Consider the following 24,117-nt stretch of genomic DNA (forward strand, 5'->3'; position numbering starts at 1 on the left):
GGTACACCTTGGTACACCCCTAAAAAGTTGCACAGATCTCAATCCAGAGCAGTGGTAGTACAAATTGAAGAACTAATCTATTGAGCCAAAAAGGATAATATGGTCATCTCCCATGCAAGACGATGGTTGCCGCGAGCACGTTGATCAGCTGAAGAGAGTCGCAGACGCCGGCCATGCAGCTGACAGTGGCAGCGACGGACTTACCGTTGTGTGGGACCTCGAGGTTGTCCTTCTCCCGCCGCCGCGCCATGTCCCCAGGCTCTTCCGCGCTGTTCGCTGTGGTTGTCTCCATCGACGAGGGCAGCGCCTTCAAAGCTCGCAGCTTTCCTCCCTTCACTTGCAGAGGGAAAGGACACACATGTCCACCCCACTGGTGATAGATTAGCAGAGGGCGCCCAAAATCCATATATCCGCATGCTGATTCCTGATGAACATGCATGCACACATACACAAGATTGATGATCGGGGTTCTGTCGATCGCCAGTTCGGTAGAATTGTATTATTTTCTGCTGTCATTTTCAGCAACCCATAGGTTAAGACAGATATTTGTCGATACATCATGACAAAACAAAGTTGCACAAATATTTGCTATTACTAGTAGACTGCCCGTGCGTTGCCACGGGCATTTTCAAAGAATTTACTCGTTACATATATAAGCATAAGGCATGTTAAATTTCACATGTATACAAAAAAGCCAGACAACAAATAATTGAAATATTCTTCACTTCCAATTTATTTTGATTCTTTTTAAAATTCGACGATGTATACTATCACATCTGATGCACAAAATAAAGTGGTCAAAAACATATCGCTCTGCAGTGTGTAATGGTATATAGCACCTTCTTTGTGAAAAAGACCCCGGATCATATATTAAAGAACACCGGTGGTACAAGCACTCCAAAGAAAACAGAAGTTATAACCGAGTCCTTGGGGCTTGGACCCACTACAAACTCTGATGCGGGCTGAACACGTGCCGCCGAGCCACCGCCACCGCTCCAACGTGGAGCCGGCGTGACCTTGTAGAGTGCGGATGGGTTCTTCATGGCTGGGAAGTCATCAACATCAGCCAGTAGGATCAATAAGATCAACATGTCATCAGCTACATACGAAAATACTACATAGACGAAGGTTAGCAAGGTGGAAATGCACCGACAATGTGCCAAAAACCCTCGTGTTCACATGTCTTCAGGTCATCATATAGTTTGGCGAGCCCGAAATCTGAGATCTTAGGATTGAGATTGGCCTTGATGTCCCTGTGCGCAACACAAATGCTAGATTCTTCATGAAGATAAGCCAAACCTCTTGCAACGCCTAAGCATATCGCAAAACGTGTGGGCCAGTCCAGGCTTGACTTCCATTTGCATGCAAATGTAGGTTTAAGTCCTTACTTGTCTATACAAAGCCCGATTCTGCAGATTTTTAGCTGCATCAATGAAAAGAATCTGTACCAAATAGGGCATGGTCCAGGCTCCCATTCTCCGGGTACTCATAACCAGCATCAACCATACAACTTCGCAAGATTACGGTGTTGCATTCCAGATATCTATTTCCGTTGCAAATTCCATTTTTCTCTGATATGATGCTTCAGACAGCTGCTTCACTCCCATGAACCTAGCTACCATCAGTTAACTTTCCCTGCAAAAAGGCACCATTTTTCGACAACAGAAGTTTCAGGCACTGCACTGTCAAACATCATTTCCTCCATGTATGCTGCAATAACAGTGTTTTAAATAGCGGGCTCTGCCAAATAGCGGCGGACTTCCAAAACAGTTATAGTGGAGCGATAGCGAGCTATAGCGGGCTAATATTATCAGTCTATTGTACATGAGTACCATTTAGCGGCACCCTGCTAAAAAGGCTATAGGGGGGCTATTTAAAACTATGAATAAATCCCCCCCTCCCCCTCTTTTCTAGGAATTTAATCGCAAGTTACTTCACAAACATTTTTTTAAAAGAAAATTTAAAACTTTCATGTTCCACATGCATTCCCCTCCTGTACAGACTCATATAGATAGGCAAAAGTTGTTTTAACCAAACTTGTTCTCATCAAAATTGTACAACAACTTTTGGATAAGTAATTAAATATAAAAGCTCACCGTAATATTTTTGGTCACCTATTTTGACCACCTATTCATACAGATAGCCAAAAAATAATGTGAAAGCCTCCAAAAAAATCATTTTAGTCAAACTTGTTCTAATACTGCACTTGATTTTAAGTTCTGTCCAAGCACCATTTGGGACAACGATCACTATATTGAGGAAAATTTTGTGTGTCAAATAGTGGATCTCAAGTCAGGTAAGCTGACCTTGGCAACTCTTTGGGCAAATAGGAAGAGTCGTGGTATGATGAAACTATACTGTGGCAAAACATAAAAACAAGATGGCTCCAACATAACTATATAAGATTCCCATACTTGTGGCAATTTTGTAGGCGTCATTATGTATCATGTAATAAAAAATAAATTGCTTGCATCTAATAATGTACTACCATTTTCTCAGCAAAACCCCATTAGCACAAATTCAATCGGCGGTTTGGTACGCACCAATGCAACTATATATACAGCCTCTTTCGGATTTCTACTTGATTCACTGTTGTGTTCAAGCTGAAAAAGGTAAAATAAACAGACTGGGTATTCCTGAGATTTCACTGTTGGTACACTGTTGCTACGGGCTTCAAAGTCGAAGCTCATTTCTCCCTCGTACGTCTGAACACCTTCAGACATCAAACGGGTACCAAACAGGTTTCCCAAAATTCAAGCTTCTGGACAGTCCAGATTACCCATGATATAAAAAAACGAAAGGTAAATAATGCTATCCGGACGATCGGCCGAAGCCGCATGCAGATCGCATACTGGTTGGCTGGTTGTTCGATCTGATTTTATCCAACAGACCACTAACAGATCTGACTTTATCGCAAGTGACAATAACAGAATGGGAGATCCACTTGAAAACTACTACACACATAAATAATCATGCTTTTGTAATAGTGCAGAAGATGTTGCATCTTAAGGCGAATAGTTTATTTAAGGTAAAATCAATCATCTGAGAACAACAATTAATATAGCCAAATCACAAATCGCAATGCATATGATTTGAAGTCAAGGAAATTGACATTGGATGCCATGGATCAGTGAGTCTTTTTGCTCGTATTTTTCATATTCACGAGATACATTTGATTACTTACAGTTGCCACACCTCTTCCCCACAGGCATTGATGGAAGTGACAGAAATCCTTGCATTTTCTGGAGAAAGAACAGGCATGGTTGCATTTGGAAAAGCCACCAACTAATATCATTGCAAAAGGGTTTCATACAATTAATAAAATGTCAGGTAGAAAAAAACATATGGAAAGTGGTACCTTCGCTACTGCACATCATGTTCAAGATTGTTGGTCCCCTAAAGACAAGAGATGGACAGTACGACATGCTGGGACCTTGAAGAAGAAGAAGACGTCCGATGTCACACACCGTACTTTTTTGTCCTCCGTCCGATCGTCACATATCAGATTCTGAATTTTTTTATCAAAGCATATTCATCAATGTTCTGAACTAATCCACATAATAGATAGAAGCACAATAGAGAGAGGTGCTGCTGTAGACCATACCTTGGACTTTTTGGTCATATGCTTTCTTGTCACGCATCATCAGCGAAGCTGCCTCCCCATTCAAGGGGTCCGGGAGGTTGGGGTACAAGAAGTCGAGGGAAAAACACCTCGAAGATGCTCACAAATAATTTTATTCCAAATTAGTTCTAATGGAGTAAGATCTGCAAAGTACCATGAAAGTTGAATCATTTATGCTATCCACAAAGAGAGATAGAGCTTATATATAGCACCGGCTTGCCTGGCAATCTAACTCATGCTCTCATGTTCAACTTGTACAAAATGGCCTAAAACCTGCACCATTAATTCCGTTAGAAATATGCACAGCCATGCATCGGCTATACCTGAGGCGACGTGATGTCATCTGATAATAGAGCCAAGCAATCACCATGATCATGTATACAAGACATATCACCAATTCACCATTGTGCCAGCTAGACCTCGGGCTAAGAAGTGAGGATATACTCCTAGATGCCTACTTCCGCGTTTCCTTTGAAGATGAAACATGTAAGCACACTTGAGAAAATAATAGCATTGAGATACAATTATTATTTTGTTCATACTGCTCGCCGGTCTCCGGATGCAAACCCAAATCATTAGCAATTGTCATTTCGTCAAGTGTGGGCACCAGCACCAGCACCAGCACCAAACGATCGTTGTTGGGTTCGCCCTGAACCATGAATTCCTAGGACTCGTCCTCCACAAGAGCAACCTAAATATGCCCTTGTTGGTCAACCTGTGCCTGCTCGTGTTCTTCCTCTTCATAGTCTTGTTGATCCAGCAGAACATAGCCTTGATCTTCTTCTTCTTTGGCTGTCTTCCCTTGTACAGTAGAGATTAAGAGTACCAATTAAGTTGAGCAAATGGAAAATACATCGTTAGAGTTGAGCCAATATGAATCGGCCTATCTAACAGAAGGCATGTATACATAGAAGAAATATGTTGACTTCTGTTTCCGACAAAGCGAATCAACAACAAGATGAATATAGTGTTATCGTAAACCTTGCATGGAAAATGCCTACTCCCAGTATTGTGAATGGATTTGCAGGAACAGACTACTGACACAAACACATCAACAGGTCCATCTTAAGATGTATCGCAAATTACCAAAAAAAGGTAGATCCAGGTATAGATATGCAACTCATCATATCCCTGAGGATCCATGCTAATAAATCTCATCAAATATTCTGCGGTGGCCAGGTTTATATCACTGAAATAGTACTCCACCTACAATTTCAAACTATGAAGGTTAGAGTGGGCAAAATCCAATAATAAATGGGAAACAGAACACCAAGAGGACACTACCATTTGATGGATACCGTTGTGTTCTTGAGTAAATTGTAAGAAACTACCACATTTGGGAAATTGTGCATCGTGTTGTCAAGTCCAAGAAAATAATGAAGCATCGTGCTGGTTACTCGACCAGCCCATGTGGACCGCGCACGACGGAGACAAACAATGCCTACATTTCCAACTGATTACAGCCACAAACCAAACTTGGTCTACTCTTTAGTTAATGAAAACACTCCCGCAAAAACTTTAAGTGAACATGTCCAGTAGTTCACAACTCACTTGTTTAAACAAACATGGATGATGGCACTGTTCTCTGTAAACCAGTAATACAAGCGAAAGGTAGCAGCACTATCATCCACCTGCTACTCCGATGCATTTTTCCCCTCTGAACTTACTCCCACCGGAATCAGTAGTGTTCAAAACAGAACAGAATTTTTCAGGGCAGGTTACTGATTTGAATCCTTCTGCTGAACTTACTCAGGGCGGGTTACTGATTTGAATCCTTCTGCTGAACTCCTACAAAACAGAATTTGTTTGGATTACTATTGATTGCATGCTATGCTCTAATCATCTTCCACTTTGAACCAATGATAATACACGAAAACAGCAAGAGCAGAACCACTTCTACATCTTTTGTTACAACTTATAGCAATCGGTCACATATGCATAAAAAAATCAAGGAGAAGTGCATTTGCATAACAAAAGAATTTCTTCAGCAACATCTCTGAACCTTACCAGCCAATCTGTCTGAACTGCGATCCTCCCTCCTCTCTGTACCATCTTTTTTTCATCTCTCAAGATTGCATAGCACATACCAGTAGCAGCCTCGATGTCCCACGAGGTCACCACGAGGTAGCCGCTGCTCCTTCCCCATCGTACCCAATACCAGACAAACAAACGTCCATTGTGGAAACTGTTAGCACCACTCCCGTCAGCTCTAACTTCTCTTCTAACTAATGCGCTTAGTTAGCAGCTATTTCTGATTGGGGATGGAAGAATACTGCTCTCCTACAATCGGCAGAACCGTAAGTAATGATGCGGCATTTGCCACTTTGAAGAACAATCCATATTGCAAGTGATAATGTGAAGCAGAGACATCTTCTAATGCCAACAAGAAATGACCATGCTAGAAAAGCAAGTTGTTTGCTCATCTAATTGGATGAATAAACTGGAAGTACAAATGTACTTAAAATAAAGAAGTTTTGATCAAGTTCATTAATAAATAACATGCACCAAACCACTTGTTATAATAAGGATGCTAGAGAGATTACTTGAAATCCATACAAGCGAGCAATTAGAATTATGTGGTGCAGAAGAATGACTTTGGGCTGTCAAAAATAAAGAACAATGATGGTGTCTATCTATACACGATTTTCCTCTGCTCAAGCAAGCAAGCAAGAATCAAACAACACAATATACAGCAATTTGATCGCACACACGTTCAAACTGGACGGATACGTGCACATTAGCAAACACCATCAAGTTGTGTCCAGACCATTTGCAATCAAAAGATGAGATGTGCAGGGAAGGGGGTGGAGCTCACCACACCAGGCCAGGCGGTAGGAGGAGGGAGTAGGCAGCCGTAGCAGCCATGTGGGAGGGCTCGTCCTCGTCCACCTGAAGCAGTAGGAGCAGCAGCTGGTCCAGATCCGAGCAACCTGCACAGAAAACAAAGGAAAGGAAAGGAAAGGAATCACAATGAGGGGCATGAAGAAACCGACAAGGGAAGGGAAGGAGGCGCGCGCACCATGGTCGGAGGTCGCCGGAGATGGCCTGCAGCCGGCGCGCGTCCTTTCCTTGGAGGTTGAGGCGTCGGACCTCCACGGGTAGCTAGGGTTTCGGGCGTCTCGGTCCATGGCTGCAGCCGGGTCAGACCTCCATGGATGGTATCGAGGGACGGCGGCCCGCCGGTGCGGCTGCGGATCTGGGTGCTGCCTCCCCTTGCCGCCGGATCCCTTCCATTCCCTTCCCTCCCTTGGGAGAGGGAGAGAAGGTGAGGGGGAGGAGGAGGCCGCCGGCGGTGTCGCCATGGCCGGGCAGGGCTCCTCCCGCCTGCCCGCGACGGGAGGTGGCGGGGGCGGCTGGGCGCGGTCCCTGGGCGCCGCCGCCGCTGTCCCTGGGTGCGGCGCGGCTTCGCCGGCCGGCCCTCCGGCAGCGGCGTTGCGGGTAGCGGTGAGGGCGGAGCGGGCCTTGGGCGGCGGCGCGGTTTTCCCCCGTGAGGCCGTGACGCTAGATGTACGGTGTTTGGGATCGAGGGGAGCCTCGTTCCCGTCGGAGTTCGAGGGGTTTTTTATCTGGTTTTGGTTGGGTTTTTTGTCGAGGCGGGAGGTGGGAGTTGTGCTGGTTAACCTACGAAATTTCGTAGATTTTTTAAGAACGAAAAAAACCAGCGGAGGTGGGACGAAAATTGACCGGCGGAGACTACCAACTGCTTCATTAGAAGTAGAGATCTCACACATTGTAGGGAGATATGGCAAACCAGTTAACTGATACATCAGGTATTCATGGGTAAAATAATAATTGACAAAGCAACCTACCTTTAAAGGAATCATCAAGGGTGGAGCGGCTAAATCCATTAACACCTGGACGTGAAAATAATTGCCTTCTCATCCGGCGAGATCTGGAAGATTGCACCAACATAACAGCATTAGGGAGCTGCTATGACATGCTTCAGGTCATATTATTCTTCCAGCATATACATGTACATGGTGTGGATGTTCTTGCACCAGTACCTCGTGGTGCTGGCCATGCTAGTTGTCAGCGCGACGTCGCCCGGCTCAATCTGGTCAGAGGCGTGTTCGTCGTGGGCGATGCACGCCTCCGATGCACCTTCTTCTACTGCGACGGCTCGGCCTTCGGGGCGTCACTGGTCAGGTCTCAGCGTGCTCGAGTCCGCCACGAGCTGCCGGGCTCCCCATGCGGTGACTGATGCTCGTCTGGTGCCAATTCTATCAGTCAATGGAGGAAGATCGCGGCGAACGGGCGGAATGGCAGATGGGCACGGAGGATATTGGATGGCGCGGTAGACGGAGGTTGGGGCGAGATCGCACAACACGGCGGACGGGATGCATTGATAATGATGGATGGCGAGGTCCCGCGCAACACAGCCACCAGGTAACAATAGAGCACATGAGCGATTGTGCACGGGGCCATTCTGAAGCTTTTCAGGTCAGATCACATGGAGCGATTGTGCGTCGGGTTTTATACAATTGTAAGCCAATGGAAAGCATGACTGATTGGATGATTATCTACCAGTACTAACAAAGATTTTTGGAGGTATAGATGGAAGGGATCGAGAGAGATTTTAGGAGGTATAGATGGAAGGGATCGGGAGATATTAGCGTAGGTATCCCACGAGAGTCGTGCATGCGTGAGTTTTTCCGTGATCTACCTATGATTTGGAGGAAACTATGCTGCGGGAGGAAGACCTTCCGGTTTTGGTGGGGGTGAAAATCGGAAGAGGAGGGGGAAGGGAGCGTACGTCGGGGGTGACAAAGGGACGAGACTTGCCTGCTCCCTTCCCATGCTCCCATCCGTGCTCCCACGTACGTGGCTTGATTTGATTGGAAAAAAAATAAGACCCGGCCCCACCCCCTGAAAATCAGGGGGAGAAGATTAGATTAGAAAAGAAAAAGGAAAAAGGACAGCCGTAGGATGAAGTGGGAGCACGGATGGGAGCATGGGAAGGGAGCAGACAAGCCGGATCCGTGACAAAGAGGTCGGACGAAACGTAAGACGGGAGACGGAACACTCCGTTTCTTTTAGGTAGTAGAGATATAAGCCACTGTCCGTACTGCTGACTGCACGTGTCTTAATTAAATCCAATATATTCATGGACTTACCAAGAAAGTTTTCATGGATATTTATATTATATATAAATATAAACATAATCATCTACAGTACAAATACCACAAAAAATAATACATCAGTCTTGAATAGCGTTATCAAATTTACCTATGAATACAGAAACAATGAGAACTACTTAAACTTGTGTTCACATAAAAATAACTAAGCAAGGATACCATCGTATGAGAAATGATACAAAAAAACTTGAATAACAAGCTGATCATACAAAAGTGTTGGTACCCTATGCATAATTAGCAAGGAAATGATGTCGGGATAACAAATATATTACATATAAATGAAAACCCCCAAAATGTTGAAGATAAAAATATTATCACACGATGCTTATATTTGAAAATCTTAACACATTTGGTTCAAAATTTTATTTAGACAAATCAAATATTATGTTGTCACCATTAAACTTTGTAAAATCCTAGCCCGCGCATCGAGCGGGCCACTTTGCTAGTCTACTACCCCTATAAAAGAAAGAAAGAGGCAGATCCAAATAATCTCAGCCGCCTAATCACACGATCTAATGGTTCACAATCTCTCTGTGTTTAACGCTAGCAAGCCACTAACCCGTCGACTGATAGTAGATGCCTCTTCGTTAAAGAAAACTACTCCGCACGAACGAACCACGATCTCTATCCTGCTTCTCCTGTGTAACCTCCGCCCTCTCCTCCTGTGCACGATGCGCCGCCCGCTCCTTGCCCAGCGGACGCGCCGACACGGGTTGCTGCCGCCGCTCCAATCGCCCGTCGCTGCCCGCTCCAGTCGGCCTCTGCCGCCGCCCGCTCCTTCTGTGTTGCCCAGTGGACGCGCCAGCACGGGCTACCACCGCCACTCGCCGATCCTCCACTCCGCCGCCGCTCCAATTGCCCGTCGCCCCCTGCTCCAGTCGGCCTCTGCCGCCGACCCTCCGCTCCTCCGCCGTCGCCGCTGAACTCGGCTTCCGTCGCGGCTGACTCTGATCCCCCACTTCGACGGTGGCCACCTATACGGTGAGGCCCTCGCCATCAAGCCGACTAACTTTCACCATGTATCTCTCTGATCCTCCAAGTTGATGCTTGTGATTCTGTTCTCTCAGTATCTCACGAGGTCCAGTATATTTTTTTCAGTGTAGTGTTGCTTCACATTTGATATTTTCAGTGTAGTGCTGATACACGCTTCACTTAACCGGGAGATATTTGCCAGTGGCGATCTACAACCGGCCAGCCGTATCACGGTTCATGTTTTTGTTGGTTCGTAGTGCCCTTTCCACTGGAATTTATTGTGATGAATCGATCTGGCCATATCCTGACTGAACATAAAAAGTCTGATGTATCAAACTGGCCACATCCTTTTACACTTATTGATTGATATAAGTAATCTTCTTTGCAATTTGCTGTACAAATCAATCTAGCTGAGTTTTGTAGTTGATCCCATTAAGTGAAATATTAATCTTAGAAGGTCTTTGACTAATTTTAGAGTTGAGTTTAAGATCCCTAAGAGGTTTCCAACAGCAAACAGATTTAGGTGCTGTAGTGATTGGTCAATGTTGCTATGTCAGAAGTGCTTTCGGTTATAGCAACATGCACGTACCAGTGGTTGGAAACAGGTATATGGATTGATTTTTGGGAGATTTGCATGCATGAAGAACCTTGCTACATAAGCTTTCGGCCATGAGACACATATATATTCTGACAAATTTCTTCTCCGTTGAACTATTTATGTCCTCTTGCAGATGGTAATCATCTTAACTATGAGCAAGTAGGTCGGAACTATGAGCAAGTAGGTCACGTTTAAGATCTCAAGGATTCAGTGATGTTGGATCTAATAGTTGGACTTCACCGCCTTCTCAATTTATATAGGTATTGCACCAATTATAAATTTTAAGTTAGTTCAACTGATAATTTGGTACTGCAGTCAAAGCAGATAATGACTAGGAATTGCTAATTTTACCTCTGAAGCAAAGTTAGGTTCATATGTTCTCCGAGCAGCATACTATGCGGCCTTTCATCCCCATATTGGTCTTTTTAATCTATGTATTTGGATGAAGGTGAGCACTGTTGCTTGCTGACTCACACAGCAGGAATTAGGCGGGTTGTGGCGAACGAGGAACCAAGAGGGGCGGAAACTGTAGCTATACAACTGCGGAATTGATCAATACGAGCATGCTTTGTCTAGCCAGGGAGAGCGCCGAGGGTGCTGGTCTGTGGCACCAGAAGAGGTGAACTCTCAACGAGATACTAATCAATGGTGAAGTATTTAGATCAGTTCTACAACCAACTCATGTGCTTATAACTGTAGCTTTTGTTCAAACCTCAGTTGTAGGTAAGCTACATTGCCAAGTGCAAATCCTCATCTTACTACAGTTTTCAACTTTTCATTGATTTTCTATTTTGGATTGTATTTCCATTTTGGGCCCCATTTTTGACTGTAGCTTTTGTTCTGACCCCACTTGTACGCAATGTAATTTGCAGCCATGATGCTACATTGCCAATATTTTAGAAAACTGTAATTTGCTGCCATGATGTTACGCACGTGCAGGTCTATGGTAGTGGTACGAATTTGGGGGTACATCTCCTCGCACTCAGGTGGAAGAAATTCCTCGCCCTCAAGTCCAACTAATTCAGGACCTGCATCTCTGATATACCGTGGTGAGTCATGCTTACTCTCGATCTCCCCATTACTTTCCATTCCATTTCTTGGATGAAAGGAATGCTGGTTTAATTTAACATGTTGTTCAAACTCAGAAGCACTTGATGTGCTCTTGCTGATATATACAAGAAATACCGGACCTTGATGAAAATCATAGTACACTTCATTCACAATTTAAATTCTTAGCCTATCTATCATCATGTCCAGGTTGGTTCCTTCCTCGATGCCTTCTCTCTTGACAATCGATGAAATACACAACTAGCTTGCACATATTTAAGGAGCACGTACAGTTTCATTGTGTAAAAAATAGTAGCAGGTGAGTTTTTATTCAAAGAAGTCTCCACCAGTCGACCTACATATATATACATGCCTAAATGATCTCTTTGTTTGTAAACACTTCAATATTTTGGTACTTTCCATAGGTGGGTATTTTAGCAGTTCAGCTATCTGAAAGAGAAAATGAGTTGCTTCAGCAGAAAACCGAGGTCATGACATTAGCCACTTCACTGAAACCGGTCAGTTCATCACTTCATCTTTGTTCGTTGGTAAGATCTGTATTCTGTTGACCTTTGTAAACACATTTTAGTATCATTATCCATTCGGTGTTCTGTTTACAGTGTACTATTAAATGCCATTTTCCATGTGTATTTTTGTTGATTGCTGTTGGATTTGGAGGCAAACTAATTTCCTCCTAAAGTATGAATTATCTGCCATGTGTATGACTTTGAAATCTTCAGTTTGAAATTATGAAAGTTTGTTCCGCTCTTACATTAAGCAAGTGTCTAGAGGAAGTTTTGCTTTTGTTTAGGCTCGAGAAACAAACTATCACGCAGTATTGTGAATTTGAAATGGTGCTCTTCTCTTCCAAAAATGCATAGCAAAATTTCAGGGACCTGCAGATAGTTTCTTGAGTAACAAAATTTAGGAGGCCTGACTAATTTTATTATGATAGTTCAGACATGCTGCCAATGAAATTCACCCTTTACAGAAAACAGCAAGTTGTTTACTCATGTGTTGTTCTGTTATTAGACTGTAGGGATAAGTTACCTTTTAGTTTTTACTACACCAAGGTTAAAGCTTTGTTTTCTTTTCATAGCTGCACCATTTTCTTCTACAATTTATAGATATTCTTTTTTTTTCGAGAGTACGCCAAAGGCATACTTTTATAGAAGAGAGAAAATACAATGTACAAGAAGCCTCGAAATGGATGCGAACATCCACTCTCGACCACACCCCAGTACAACCAAAGCAGATGTACTCTAAACACCCCATTACACATAATTATTTACAGATGTTCTCATAGATTTGGGATGTAACAATGGTTAACCTGCTCTTTATGTTTTTTGATAATTGCTTTGACCATCTGTTAATTAGGCATTACTATGTATCCGGCTTTTTCTAAGATATCTTTTATGCCATCATGGCACTGAACCATGAGTGAAGCAATGATGTAAACAACTCTGGGGTATAACCATTTGGCTGCTGGACTAAACATTACATATTTAGTAACTATTTCAAAACACAAAATTTCATGATGAAAAAATCAGCTTGTCCATTTTCTTTTATGGCTTGACTCTGTTCAATCTTACAGAGAAAGGGACTGTTTTCTTCTTTTGTGACATGACAGGAAGCAAGGTCATGTGTAAGACGGAGGAGGAAACTGATTTGGCTCTTCATCACGTTGAGACTGTTGCAGCCATGTGTGATGTGTCAATTTCTATGATGGGACAAAGGGTAGAATCAGGATGATATGGCTAAGAAATAGTAGCAAATAAGTGACTACTAGGGTGTCCGTACTAGCAACAAAGTTACATAAATTTATTGATCTTGAACTAATTTGCACATTCTTTATTTATCCGTAATTTAGTTTTGCTTCCATCCGAAAAACATTATAAATCAGTAATAAAGGTATGTACGGATGAAAAACTATGTAAATATTAGACAACTATTTATTAACAATTATTTGATGTCGATTGAGACGTGCGTTGCACGTACATGTTTACTAGTTGGATAAAAGGAGAGAAGCCCCACTGCCCCACTGGGCCTCTCGCTCAGCTGGCCACTAAACTGGCCCAGCCGGCCAACCCACTAGCCCAGCCCCCCCTCACTCCCTTAACCCCTCACCGGGGGAATCCTAGCCCACCAACTCCCCCACTCCCCACGTCACTCACTCTCCCTCCCCATCGATCCATATCGGGGGCTCGACCCCGCAGCTCCTCGCCCGAACGCCGCCCGCCTCTACCCCCGCTCGAGCCTGCTGCTCGCCTGCGTCCCCATCGCCGGCCGCCGCTCCCGCCCACCGGCGCCCGCGGCCCGCTCCCGGTGCTCGCCCCGACCGCGCCCTCCTGTACCCCATCGGCGCACCGGAGCCGCCCCGACCCCCTCACTCGCCGGTCGCCCGAGGACGACGTCGCCGACGCCGTCCCCCTCGCCGCCGTTCGCCACCGTCTTCTTCAACGCCGACGCCGTCTGCTGCTACTAACCCCATCGCCGGGCCACTGTGTGCCCTCCCCGTGAGATCCCCTTCCTCCTAGACCCTCCCTGCGCCGCCCTTACCGCATTGCTGCGGCTGCTGTCCACGCGCAGCCGCGCCAACCCCGCCTCCGCCCGGCCATGCCCAGACGCCGCCTCGTCGCTCCACGGCGTCCGGGGCTCCTGCCGCTGGCCGCGGTCCCCCTCCACTCTGCGCTGGCCAGTGGCCTCGCCGGAGGCCGCGCCCGGCCGCGGAGCCCGAGCCCCCTGGTGCCGTGCGTGCCCAGGTCCGGCCTCCACGGGCGCTCGCCTGCTAACCCGCACCCGTGCGCCCGATAACCCGCCCTGCTAGGCTGCTGAGCCTATGACAACGGGCCCCACGAGCCTCTTTCCTTAAAAAATGTAAAAAAATAAATTGTTAATAATCAATCAATTAATTAAATTGTTATTTAACTTAATTAAAGTTTTCCTTAATTAACTTAACAGTAGTTAACTTGTTTCTTAGTCTGTTAGTCTATGACAAGCGGGCCCCAGCCTTTTGCTTAATAAAATGTGTTAGTTAAATTAGTTTAACCCTGAGTCACTTACATGTGGGACCCGCAGCATTGTTCTTTCGAATAAGGTTGACTAGGTCAGCTGCTGACTCAGCAGTGGGCCCCCCGTTAGCCCCACTTACACATCTCTGGGTACACTCTCTGTGTACCCATAGCAATTACACTTGATTTATTTTTGAATTAAAACTAGCGAAAGGGCCCGTGCGTTGCAATAGGAGAAAAACAAATCATAATCTCCAAGGCCATGCCAACATTTTGCTGCATCACTGATAACATTTTGACGAACAATTTCGTTCAATTTCATTAACATTTTTAAGTACATGAGTTTTTTATAAAAAATCATCAGGAATATTTTTTATTGTGCAAACATTTTTTCGAAATTGTGAACATTTTTTGAATATGTGAATATTATTTTCGAAAATTACACATATTTTTTAATCCACAATCATTTTATGATTTATTGAACATTTTATTTGGAAAATTCTCTTTTTTGTTTTAAAATTCTTTTTGAAGTACCAAATTATTTAAAGGAGAAAAAATTGAAAATGGAAATGAAAAACTATAAAAAACGAAATTTTAAAACAGGCCGCCCGCACATGGGCCGGGCCAAATAGGCATGTTGCGTCCTCTCCCAGCGTGATCCATGGGCCGGCCCAGGCGAGGAATTCCCCTGTGTGAAACGTTTGTCAATTATAGGTGGCATCAATGGGTAATATTTTGCAACTTAGGGGGCGATTTATGCGACGTATTATTAGGTATAGTAAATTGCCCTTGTGTTGCCACGGGTATAAATATTCTAGTGGTCCAACTTCAGTCGTATAAAACATACATCTTTATGATCCTCATGCACATTAAGCAACATTTGTTTTTTATTTCTACCGATCTTTTACGTCGTCGTCCTCCCCCTCCCGCTCTTCATCCACTACTGTCTCCCCGCTCTAAGCTCACTACCACTGTTAGTGACGCACCTGGCTCAAAATCATCAAACCTTCCATATTCACACTATAAATTTTGGGGGATTATTTTGCCATTTTCTTCTCCTTTCAGAATCGTCAAACAATAATATCAACATAGAAGTATTTAGCGTAAAACACCAAAGCTCTGTATGTGCACGCACGGCCACCACGACCTCTTATGTCTCACCTCCATAATGTGAGTCCACCTACGAAAGTGATGTTCTGATCCCGAGCTCATGTGAGCTAGGGTGAACAGTAAAACCAAAGAAATCAATTTTTGTAGTAAGCATTTATTAATGTTTTCATTGCTTGCAAAGTTTTAATGCTGCATGACATTTGTATAAAACATAGCAAAAGAAAATCGATGCTCCAGAATGCTTTTGAAAATGACATTTTGGAGCATTGATTCTGGCTTTTTTTTTTGCCATGTCTACCACAAATGTCATCCGAAGATTACACTTTGCAAGCAGTCAAAACATTTGTCAATGTTTGGCAAAAAAATCAGCATCTCTGAATTGATCTTCCATTTTTTTTACTGTTCACCCGAGCTCGCACAAGCTCAAGGATCAGAACAGCCATGTCCATGTCCACTCCCCCTTTTCCCCTTCTACTGAATCAATACTGTATCATCTCGTGAAAGAGAAATTGGCGTAGTGCGCATGAAATATGTGGAGAAAGTTACGATCGGACACTACAGAGGTAGAGCAACATGACAAAGAAAAGATCATGCTTCTCATCTTCAGACTTCTATCTTTCCCACCTCAAAAGGAGCAAGGTTCCCGTTTCAATTTGATGCAAAACAATATATTATCTTCTCAGCCGACATACAATTAGTCTATTTTACAGTCAGCATGCTGTAATAATTTGGTAATCTTAGAAGAAGCTTTGTACACCCTTCTCTTCTCTATGGCAAACCACAATACCCCATCATCTACAGGCCTTTCGATTATTTAGTTGGTGTTGTGCATGTTGTTGTTGTTGATCAGGTCGACCAAATGGGAGTTACAAAATGAGGAAATGAGGATTCAGTACCTACTGTAATCTTCAGTCCACTGAAAATAGAGAAGAAAACCTATGCACTTCAGAGTTCAGGAAGCGGATATAAATTATCCAGGTTATGAAAAACATGACCTCCTGACGGCACTTCTCAAGCTAAACCTACAATAAAAGAACTTGTACAGACATCTGGCCCTCTTTATTAGAGAGAAAAGGCTTGCTTACTGTCTGCTAGCCAACAGATGTAAGCATGACAATGTAAACACCACCGGGAACCATTTTAGACTCCTCAATGAACTGCTAGTTCAGAATCTACAGGAACAAATAAGTCAAGGAACCATGTCGAGTGTTTCAGCTGTAATTTAGCAAATAATATATGGTCTTATATGTAATGCAAGCATGAAAGAACGATAATAAAGGTGGCTCTGAGATAATTCACTTCCCTTTTCATCGCATCAAGAACCATGTGAATCAATGAGAAGATTATTAGGTAGAGATTAAAGTTAGAAATAGGGAAAAAGGTAATAATAGTTTAAGGATGAGCAAAAAACAAAAAAATGATTTTTTTCACTCCTTATAGAAAAAAAACTGTTAGTCTTAAAAACCTGAAATTATATATTTATAACCAAAGAACGAAAAAAATTAAACTAATTCAGAGACTTTCATGATCCTAGAATATACACCATGCAGATATACATAACCGTGGCACCACTAATTCGAAGCCACGACAAACTGGGGGCATCATGCATCCCTTCTTGACATAGATATATAATCTAGCACATATGATAGATTCATAAAACTGCAACGCAATTTGAACAATTTGTATGTATCACTCGAATTTAATCTCTGGATTTACATGCCAAATCGCCGAACAAACTATGTGCACCTCCAAATCGGCACAAACAATTGGGTAAAATGCATCTGCGATACTGGAATCAACACTAATATTCTACCTGGGGAGGAAACATCAAGCATTGAAGTACACATAGCATTGAAGGATGCAATCTGGACAACATCTGAAAGTTTTCTATCTTAGCTCTGTATAGTCCAACAATCTGAAAGGATTCCAGAAAATCAGTCTAACCACATAGCCCAACCAGCCAAGTACACACCCATGCATCATTAAGTAGAGGAATAAAAAACCTGAGAGTTGGAGGGATCAGAGTTGCTTTGCTGACGGAGTACCACAACCATCCTTGTATGATATATTGCCAAAGTTATCCCTAACAAACATGTTTCAACAGTCAACTCATATGTAACAAATAGGATTCAAAAAAATAATCCATTTGTCGGTTAGGTTCCTCATTCGCCGAAATGCCTGCGGAACATCGTCCTCAAATCAACTGCTGAGCTGAGCTGGGAGACTGGGTGGAGAGTTTTACACGAAACTGTTTTTCGCTTTAACCAAATTCCCTTTGTTGTCTTTCCTCTCTCTGTTCTTTCCTCAGCTTGAACTTCACTGACAAAGTTTGGATTGCCTCCTTCCACCATCTGCACAAAACAGTCTTCCAGGGCATGAAATCTATGTCTAAATTGTTTGGTTGCGTGAGTGACAAATTTATGTGATTAAAGATTTAGTGTTCTACCAATTTCCTGAAATTTGCAATGTACATTTAAAGAAACAGTAGTCAGTTTAGCATGTGATGTACACTGAAAAATGCCCAAAATATGGAGCGGGGAGCTAGTCTACCTTGCTGGCAGCAAGCCCATACTGCTGTTGCCGTTCTTGGTGCCGCCCTCCCATTAGGTGGAGTGCGTCCAGGTCGAGCTCCGCGTGGTCCTCGGAATTTGGTGCTGGATCAGAGAAGTCGTGCGCGATGGGGCAGGCGCTGACGAGCACGGGGCCCTGGGTCGAGGAGATCGAGTCGGCCAGCCCACGCCCGAGTAGCATCTCGTGCAATCGCCAAGCAGGGAGCCACCAGGGGCCCCGATCCCCTCGCCCACTCGCTCGATCCCGAGCGCCTCCAGCCGCTAGGGAGGAGAGCTCCCTCGATCCCCGACGCCTCCGCGCACCCGCGCACCCGCGGGCGAGGACCGCCGCGCCACCGCCAGCGCCCGCGGGGAGCGCGCGCTTTTGGAGGAGGTGGAGGACAAAGGCGGCCCTGATGCACAGCGTACCCACCTTGCCTCCTTGCCTTCCCGTCCTCTGCTGCTCCACCTCGACGCGCGGCAGAAGCCGTCTCCGCCGCACACGCACCGGCGAGCATCGTCCATCCTCCCGCGCGAGGCACGACGGCCGGTCAACCAACGCCACTGCCCGGCCTTGCCGCGCCGTCTCCGCCGCACACGCCACCACCACTGCCCCGCCTAGCCGCGCCGTCCTCCATCCTCCCGGCGAGCGCCCTCCGTCCTCCCGCGCGAGGCACGGCGGCGGCCGTCGCCGGCACACGACGGAATGGGCGAAGCCGCCGTCGCTGTCGCAGGAGAAATGGATAAGACGACGGGAGGACAGCGGGTGGAATTCAAATGAGTACAGGGTTTTTTTTGCAAAACCGAAACGTTATATAGAGACCCAATAAAACAAGGACTGCGGGTTAGTTTCATATAAACCGAGGGACTTTTATGCAAAATCGCACGCGACGACGGACGACAGAAACCCAATTCTCTTTATTATTATTATATATATATATATATATATAATATATATATTATTATTATTATTATTATTATTATTATATTATTATTATTATTATTATTATATTATTATTATTATTATTATATTATTATTATTATTATTATTATTATTATTATATTATATATATATATATATATAGGAAAAGGGCCCGTGCGTTGCAACGGGAGAAACAAATCCTTGTACGTCATAGTCTGTATTTCCACTTCTCCTGCTCACCACATTGTCGATAATGGTCACATCGTCCACCTATTCACAACGAATGTGATCAACCCCAAGGTGGTGAGCTTGGTCATTACATCAGAGGCAGAGTCTCACAGGAATGCCTGGAGGGACCAAACACGGAACATAGTTTCCTGAGGGGGCAAAAGACTTATTAAGCCCCTCCACCAAAAAAATCTACAGATTGCTTGTGCATTACACTCTAGCACACAGCTTTTGCGATCCCCTCCCAGCACCGGGTTGTAATTCCTCATACCTATAATGGCAGTGGGTCCCATTTTTGTGCTAAAAATCACTACATAACCAACGGGAATATACTAAAATGCGTTTGGCATACTGCCATGAGTATTTTACTCCCATCGTCTCAAAATTCTTGTCTTAAATTTGTCTAAATACGGATGTATCAAGTCATGTTTTAATATTAGATACATCCATATCTAGACGAATCCAAGACAAGAATTTTGGGACAGAGGAAGTATCATTATGCATAAATTGTGGTATGATAAATTTGTCGAGATGGGAAGCATCCTAAAAGAATATTAGGTGAGCGCGGGAATTACTGAATTAAAACAAAGTGGTAAAAATCATCCCAACTTGGTAACAAAATGAGTGGCACATATTATAACTGAAATTTGTGTGCAGATCAAAAAGAGCAGTCCGCTTTAGTACCAACTTCCACTCCGCACAGTTTTCAACTTGTATAATGTAATGTGCAAGGATAGCTTCAAAATCAGAAATAGCTAGCACGGAGCCGAAATCATCATTTTAGGTACATCTAATTATGATTTGAGTTCCAGCTAAACAAAAGCAACCCTTAGCTAGAAAATCTATAAACACAGTTATTCTAAAGTTTTTAACCCGGAATTAAATTTATCTTTGGCCATGATGAAGAATATATTTTGGTAACCTCGCATCAAGAGACAATATCGTTTTGGAATAGATCTTACCAGTGATTGGTTTGAACTATAAAACAAACATTGACTTCCTCTGAATTTTGAAGTTAAAAGAAAAACTTAAGAAACAAACTGGCACCTTGGACGAAATATTAATAGGAACAAAACTATCACTGAACTTGTTCATTTTTTTAGCAATTCCATGAATGCAGAACCAGGGAAATATCGTGCAAACAGTTTTGGTTAAAACATATTTTGAAGCAGTCAATAATTTCAGCTTGTAAATCCCATAAATTTCTCAAAAAACATAATAAGTAAACATGAACATGCTCTTACTTGTTGTTCCAACATCAAGAAATAAGGATTGGGCACATATTGGCTACATCTCTGTCGGGCATCGTGGCCTCGTATTGGAAATCTTTGCTTCTGTGCTTTCAATCTGTCGGGTGTTCCAAGCGCCTACTGGATGTCGTTTGTGTTTGTGTGTGAGCATCTAAAAAAATAAGTTAATGGTGCATCATGTTAAAGCACAGTTCTGAATTCTTTATGGGCTTATTTCTCTCCAAAATTTAAGAGCCTTGTGAAAATTCCCATCACATAAAATTGAACCACTCACTTTTTTCTCTACGCACTCTGCATAGACAATCTGTCCACTGCCAGTAGCAACTCATGTACACAAAATAGCTCTTCTGAACCTGCGAAAGCCACAATATACATTAAGGATGCAGGCGAACTCACTCACAAATAGCTACTATAAGGCTACTGAATATCACTCACATGAGTTTGTTTCCTCTGGGCAAACACCGAGGTAGAATAGTTTAACATAATATCCATTGAATATCTTATGAGATAGAAGTCTCAACTCTCCTAAAATGAATAATTGTGCCACGCCAATCAAATAGAAGTGCGATATAGTACAGATTTGTTTTACTAAAGAACGATCCCCAATAGCTGTGCGATATAGTACAGAATAGTTGTGCCACACCAAAGCTGTTCTCTTTCAAAGTGAACCTCCAAATAAGAGGACTGGAAAACTCTTTTCCCTCATTCACAATGCTGCTGTTGTTATCTAAACGGCTTTTCAGGACTCACAATATAGCACGGTGCAAAGGGGCTGGTAGGCCTTGATCTTGCCGACAATCTACCATGAGGTTCTAACCACGGCCTTCTCAAAAAGAAAGCTTCCATCTATATCAAGAATGGAAGGTAGAAATCCTAGACAAACATAGTTTAAAAGATCATCTTGGCCAAGTCATTATGCCAATTTCTGAATGCAATGTTTGCGTTATGGATAATTGTATTTACAGGGAGCTAGAAGCATCATATCGGTGAACTGTGTGCGTCTTTGTAGTAGCATCGAGCACTGGAATGAAAACCAGAATTATGTATATTGGTGTTATTGAACTACTTTCAAGGGAAACTCGGGCATCAGCATTGGCATATGAGTCTATTCTTTGTTCAGAAAATGATGTAAGTTTTGCATAGGGTTGCATAAGAAAACAACACATTATTAGCTCTGTTCGCATGCCACACTGAAATTGCAGAAATAGATAAGAGCCTCAGTAGCTACCTACCTTTGCATATGGATCACCAGATTGTTGATGCAGGAGGGGCAATGACGCTGAACCACCACAGCAATCCTTCTTGCAAGGGCATCCAATGGAACATTTAACCAGATAGTGAGTCCTTTCTTCAGATAACTCCTGCAAACTTCACAAAATAAAATTAGTAAGCATTGCCTTAAAGACCAACTCAGGCTAGATGGGCAAAGCCGAGTGAGGTTTCCAGCGATTACGACCAACACAACGCGCACCATCGGAACACCAATCACGAGCAGGGTTGTTCCAGCAAGATAGAGAGGGAAACCAGAGTAAACTATGTATGCAGATTATTATTTTTAATTTGAACCACTTACACATAAATCATCCTGAGTGTGCTGATGCTAGTGCACACACGAAATATCCATTGGGCACATATTGAATGTAGTTGTATGTTAAAATTTCAGGACTCCACTGGGAGTAGATAATATACAATAGATGATTTAGTGTCATACTTCAGTTGGCGCATAGTTGGACAAACTGAGATCAAAACAGTGAAGGTGGTGATGCTGAGTCATATCCCTTTTATGGCTCCATCTCATGCAAGTGAGGAAATAAATTCATTCACGTGACATATCCAATTGAAACATTTCGATAGCTCAACTTAAATAGTCATACATTTATCTAAGAATCACTTATAAAGGCCTATAAAACAACCTCCAAATATTCAGAAAGCAAAATGTGCCAGAAAATTTGTTACCTGACGTCCTGACCACCAACAATTGAGCACAATCTCTGATCCCTCTTGATCTTCTCAGCCTCAGCCCTCTTATCAGCGACTGATTCTCGTAGCCCAACAATTCCCTCAGCCACTAAACGTAGCGGTTGTCCAGCAACCGCAGCTGGTGCACGTCCTCCAGCTTCCGGGCAATCTTCTCCTCCCAACGACCACCGCCTTCTTCATCTCTGCTAGTTTCATCCCATGTGGCCGTTATGTCCTAGGCATCGCCATCATCTTCGCCGCCGAAGCCGGGCAGCTCAAGAGAGCCGAATTAAGTGATTGGTGGCACAACGGGATATGCGCCCCTGTGTGGAACCACCCGACTCTGGAACCGACAACCAGAGCTCCGACGACAGGCGCCCGCCACGGCAAGACGCTGGGCTGAGCAGCAGCAGACTCTCGCAGGGCGTGGCCACCACCAGGATCGCATTAGACTCAGAGAAGTCGGCATCGTCCGCGGCGGAAGGGCAGAAGGAGGCGCGTGCGGGCGTCGAAGGGCGCGGGTAGCCCCTACGCCCCATGGACAGGGCCAGCCCGCTGGACGAGCAGGGCGGCGGCGGCGGCCGCCGGGGAGATAAAGGCCCGCGGGTGTGGGAGCCGGCAACGGCCGCGGCGTCGAGTGTCGCCGGCGGTAGAACGTAGCGAGCGTGGGAGGCACTTGGGGTAGGGGTAGGAGTGCCGGCGGGGTAGGCGGTGGCGGCGCGCTGTAGCCTGTGGCGGGGCTGGGGCCGGCGGGCAGCGGCTCGCGGCAGCGGGTGGCGATGCGCTGGAGGTTGAGATGCGCTTGGAGGATTTTTCTCTGTCTAACTGTTCGGGTTGACTTCATTACGACTGCGGGTTGATTCATATAAACTTCAAGGGGTTTTATGCAAAAATGCTAATGACGGACGACCAGAAGCGATCGCGGCTTTATTAGTAGGCAAAGATAAAGAGGTAAAGAATTATATATATAGGAAAATTGCCCGTGCGTTGCAACGGGATACACCGAGAAAAAATAACGAAATGATTATGTATGTTTTTAATTCCTCACCATGTCCTGGTTGATACCCATCCTGCTCTGCATCATGACGTTTCATGCGCCATTGCCATTGTCAGTTTAGCTTATTCGCAAGTACAACAACATGCTTCCCAAATTCGTGTCATCCTTAATCAAATTATTGCATGTGCAGGCAGCCTGCCGGATGGAACACAACCGTACTGAGTGCAAAATGATTACATCAGAGACAAAGGTCGTATTGTCTTTCTACCCAAAAATGTACTACTTTGAATCCAGAAAAACAATAGCATATAATTAATACTGATACATTGTGATTACCAGTTAACATCCAGCAACCTCTGTTGCCATACCTATATATCAAGCTTAACATCATTAGAATTAGTCCTAAGCCCTGCAAAAAGAACAACCAGTCATAATACAAGATGTAGGTATTTCAAGAAATAAATGTCACATTTGCAGCTCCAAATGCTTCTTATCGTTGGGCTCGAATCTCTCACAATTTGATAACCCTTATATAATCTAATTTCAGAACAAATGGGTACATTGGTCAAACCTTGATGTTATGTAATCAGACCCTTATGCCCATAGCAGAGAGCCAGTCGCAGGTTAAGAGAAGTGGTATGATGTAGTCATCCAGTGCACCGGTGCAAGGAGGATGCTCTTTGCTTCCAGATGGGAATTACTGCTCGATCGTTCTCA

The 24,117-nt window shown here is 44.0% G+C and overlaps 2 protein-coding genes and 2 long non-coding RNA genes across 11 annotated transcripts; 1 reads left to right on the forward strand and 3 right to left on the reverse strand.

Annotated features, from left to right (window-relative positions):
- Positions 1-697: 697 nt before the first annotated feature.
- LOC123139145 (translation initiation factor IF-2) lies at positions 698-7,643 on the reverse strand. The gene is made up of 6 exons (XM_044558945.1): positions 7,627-7,643; positions 6,642-7,243; positions 6,438-6,552; positions 5,630-5,753; positions 3,605-5,410; positions 698-3,508 (listed from the first exon to the last, which is right to left on the reverse strand). Exons 1-5 carry the CDS (start codon positions 7,641-7,643, stop codon positions 5,372-5,374), a joined length of 897 nt encoding a protein of 298 aa, XP_044414880.1. The 3' UTR covers positions 698-3,508; positions 3,605-5,371.
- A 1,573-nt stretch (positions 7,644-9,216) lies between these two features.
- On the forward strand, positions 9,217-13,303 carry LOC123136848 (uncharacterized). Of its 8 annotated transcripts, none has more exons than XR_006467337.1 (6): positions 9,217-9,738; positions 10,461-10,587; positions 10,776-11,376; positions 11,585-11,693; positions 11,800-11,922; positions 13,005-13,303. It is a non-coding gene; the product is annotated as an uncharacterized lncRNA (long non-coding RNA). The 8 variants fall into 8 exon arrangements; XR_006467339.1 differs by lacking the exon at positions 9,217-9,738 and adding an exon at positions 9,768-10,334; XR_006467340.1 differs by lacking the exon at positions 9,217-9,738 and having other exon boundaries at positions 9,769-10,587; positions 11,800-11,892.
- Positions 13,304-17,048: 3,745 nt separating this feature from the next.
- Positions 17,049-19,211, reverse strand: LOC123139146 (uncharacterized). Its single transcript, XM_044558946.1, has 3 exons — positions 19,207-19,211; positions 18,046-18,769; positions 17,049-17,846 (listed from the first exon to the last, which is right to left on the reverse strand). Exons 1-3 carry the CDS (start codon positions 19,209-19,211, stop codon positions 17,658-17,660), a joined length of 918 nt encoding a protein of 305 aa, XP_044414881.1. The 3' UTR covers positions 17,049-17,657.
- Positions 19,212-19,991: 780 nt separating this feature from the next.
- LOC123136850 (uncharacterized) lies at positions 19,992-23,223 on the reverse strand. The gene is made up of 4 exons (XR_006467344.1): positions 22,401-23,223; positions 21,677-21,812; positions 20,719-20,797; positions 19,992-20,595 (listed from the first exon to the last, which is right to left on the reverse strand). It is a non-coding gene; the product is annotated as an uncharacterized lncRNA (long non-coding RNA).
- Positions 23,224-24,117: the final 894 nt, after the last annotated feature.

This window comes from Triticum aestivum, chromosome 6B (assembly GCF_018294505.1).
Source record: "Triticum aestivum cultivar Chinese Spring chromosome 6B, IWGSC CS RefSeq v2.1, whole genome shotgun sequence".
Taxonomy (NCBI): domain Eukaryota; kingdom Viridiplantae; phylum Streptophyta; class Magnoliopsida; order Poales; family Poaceae; genus Triticum; species Triticum aestivum.